Genomic DNA, 3,654 nt, shown 5'->3' with positions numbered 1-3,654 from the left:
TATTATTTAATTATTTTAATAATAATTAATAAATATAAAATAAGATAACTGATAATTATTAAATAGTACAAGATAAAATAATTTTATTTTAGGTTGATTTTCTTTTGGCTCTTAAATATCATTGTTATTTGATGTAGTAATCTTTACTTTGCTTTATTCGATCATGTCCTTATTTCTTGGTACGGTAGATTACTATTTAGTAAGTAATATTAAAAGAGACATTATATTTGTACCATTTTTATATATTTTATTATAATTGTTTTCTTTTTTTTTTAACGAAAAGTAAAAGGTGTATAACAAAAAATGTAGACAAAAATTGGTGCATAGAACAGTGGTTGTAATTAACTAGAAAGGACGATGGCCTTCAACGTTTCCTTTAGGACTATAAAGACAACCAATAAGAGTGCACCCGCCAATAAGAAACATGCATAGTCTCTTTGGGCACTTAAGTTTAGCGCATCCAACATGAGTAGTTTCTCTCCAAACAACTTGAGTGTAGCATTCACACTTACCACCAATACACGAGTTGGATTTATGGTCGTAGTACTTTTTCTGTTCCACCCACTCTGCTATCGCTTTTGCTGCTGTATAGTGTTCAGGTTTCACATGCCACGCAAGATTCTTGCCGTACATAGAGGGCTTGGATGGCACAAATATTCCCTGGCAGATTGTGAGGTATTCATTCATCAACTTCTGAGCTATTTTTTCTAGTTTCACATCCCACTTCAGCGGAGGAACCCCAACGCTTACTCGTGCAGTGTTGTGGCCTCTCAAATACTCTTCTGGAGACTCTGCCTCATCAGCTACCATAGCTACTATGCACAATGGCAATAATATGCTTACAAAATTTATTATTATTACCATCTTCATAATTCTCATTTTATTGTTCTCTGTCAATGCTCGCCAAATATCAGTAGAGAAATGTTTAGGGTTAGATTGTTATAATATTGTAATGAATAATGGATATGTACAATCTATTTATATTATATCATATAGTTGCCTTTTGATGTACTTGAATGAATATATATATTGATTTAATTACTAGATGATCAAGAAAGAAATATAAAATATTTATTATCAATTAGAGTAGTATAATGATTATATAATTGATGATTCTTGACTCTGTGATCTTTCATAATAACTTGGGGTCAAATTAAAAAAGCTTGTAAACATCTTAATCAAATGATGTAGGAACAAGGAGAAATAGTAGATTAAGTATATTAATTAGTTAACTATAAAAAGAGAATACAAATTTTATATTGTTTAGGATATATAGTAAATTTGTGTTATGTATTAATTTTACTTTGTATTAATTTTACTTTATCTAAGTCGTAAAGGCTTTTTTTTATTAGTATAAATAATTTATGTTTAGTTTTGAAGCGAATGTGAGCTGAATATGATATAAACCGTGTTTTTTATTGTCATACTTTAAAAGCGTGGCCAACAAAAGCCCATAGCTACACTTTTTAAGGATTATTGGTTTGACCATTAATATACCAAATCATTTTTTAAAAAAATCTTAAATAAAACACTCTACCCCAAATCAAAAACTCCCAAACCAAATGACTTAATTTCCTCTTTAGTACTACAGACGGCAATAGATTCTCTCAATTTTTTTTTAATTATTTGATAAAATGTGATTTTTTACCTTATATTTTTTAGGTGAGACAACAAAAAACCATGTGAGAAAAGATACTAAATGGTAAAAAATTACACTTAACTCAACAATGGAAAAATAATTGGAGAAAAGGACAAACAGGTCCTTGAAATTTTGGCCCACAAACATTTAAGTTCTCAAAGATTTGAAAATACATTTAAGTTTCTAAATTTCTCAAAATCTAGACACATCAATCCCTCTGTTTACTTGGGTCTGTCAAACCCAACGAAAAAAATCAAACGTGACTCCCGTTATACTAATCTGGCCGATACAGATGCACATGCGGAAGAGTTTTTAAAATGGGACAAATTAAACCCAAAGATTGATGTGCCCAAATTTTAAGGAGATTAGAGACTTAAATGTATTTTCAAATCCTCAAGAACTTAAGTGTCCACTGACTAAAAACTCAAGGATCATTTTATCCTTTTCCCAAAAATTGAGAACATCCACTCCCTATTCACTCCCATAGCGTCTCTCACAGCGATGAAACTTCTCCCTCTTCTCTGCCATCGATGCCACCTCATAGCACTCTGACTCACGCCCTGCGGCGATGCGACCTCTCCCCATCCTCGAAGCACTTCTCTCTCCGTCCTCCTCCACGGCACCACACACCAGTAGCTACTGTCATCCTCCACGCACCAACAATCGCCGTAGTCCTCCACACACAGCAGCAGCATGCATCAATGCCATTGTCCTCCATGTACAGAAGGACCTCCCTGCACTCAACCACTCTTTATCTACACCATCAACTCCTCAAGAATGGAACATCCGTGTCAGGTTGGTTCCATTCTTTATTGTTATTGATTATTGTTCTTTTATTTCTTTAATGAAATTAGAGTAATACCCAAAATATGTCCCCAAAGATTTGGCGGTCCGACAGATTTGTCCCTCAGAAAAATTAACTAGGTCCCGAGTCCCCAAGATTACTAGATATATGTCATATAGGTCCCCAAGTCAGGTTGAACCGGTTAACACGACACTCTTTCTCCTACGTGGAGGTTGTAGGTGTGACGTGTCAGGTAAAGCCACTTGCGTCGTGCTCAAGACACATTAGTCCTTGGACACGTGGCTAAAACGACAAACGTTTTGGGACAATGCCAAACGACGCCGTTTTAAGGGTATAGATACATCCCCTCCTTTGTTTCCTGATTATCAAAAATTCAGCGTTTTAAAGTCAAATAGGTCCCCTAAAATTTTTATTATAAGTCAAAAAGGTCCTTGATATTAAGTGGATACCTTGTATTGAAGGCGGCTTGTTCTTCCTCTTGAAGATCTTATGGAGTGCTTTAGCTCCTCAATGTCTCTTCCTTGCCTTTGTTGCTCCTTCCTCATGACTCTTTGGTCTTATCTAATTTCATGGAGGAGGATGAAATGCTCTTGGTGCTCCACCCTTAGTTGTCCCATGTTGGAACTTAATTCTCCTAGGGAGGTGTTAATTTGCTGCCAATAATTTTGTGGAGGAAAGTGCATCCTTTGAGGCATCTCAGGGATTTCATGATGAAGAATTTCCTCATGCTCTTGTCCATGAGTGGGCTCTCTTGTTTGCTCCATCCTTTTCTTAGTGATGGGCTTGTCCTCATCAATGAGGATGTCTTCCTCTATGTTAATTCCAGCTGAATTACAGAGGTGACAAATGAGATGAGGGAAGGCTAACCTTGCCAAAGTAGAGGACTTGTCCGCCACCTTGTAGAGTTCTAGGGATATAACCTCATGAACTTCTACTTCCTCTCCATTCATGATGCTATGGATCATGATAGCCTGGTCTATAGTAACTTCAGACCGGTTGCTAGTAGGAATGATTGAGCATTGGATGAACTCCAACCATCCCCTAGCCACTGGCTTGAGGTCAAGCCTTCTTAGTTGAACTGGCTTTCCTCTTGAATCTCTCTTCCATTGAGCGCCTTCCACACAAATGTCCATAAAGACTTGGTCCAACCTTTGATCAAAGTTGACCCTTCTAGTGTAGGGGCATGCATCTCCTTGCATAATTGGCAAGT

At 36.3% G+C, this 3,654-nt stretch overlaps 1 protein-coding gene across 1 annotated transcript; it reads right to left on the bottom strand.

Moving 5' to 3' along the window:
* Window positions 1–345: 345 nt before the first annotated feature.
* Window positions 346–810, bottom strand: LOC140181396 (pathogenesis-related protein 1B-like). The gene has a single exon (XM_072224950.1). The coding sequence runs from the start codon at window positions 808–810 to the stop codon at window positions 346–348; it is 465 nt and encodes a 154-aa protein (XP_072081051.1).
* Window positions 811–3,654: the final 2,844 nt, after the last annotated feature.

Source organism: Arachis hypogaea, chromosome 18, assembly GCF_003086295.3.
Source record: "Arachis hypogaea cultivar Tifrunner chromosome 18, arahy.Tifrunner.gnm2.J5K5, whole genome shotgun sequence".
Taxonomy (NCBI): domain Eukaryota; kingdom Viridiplantae; phylum Streptophyta; class Magnoliopsida; order Fabales; family Fabaceae; genus Arachis; species Arachis hypogaea.
Note: the sequence above shows the minus strand (reverse complement) of the source record. Positions and strands in the feature narration are given on the sequence as shown.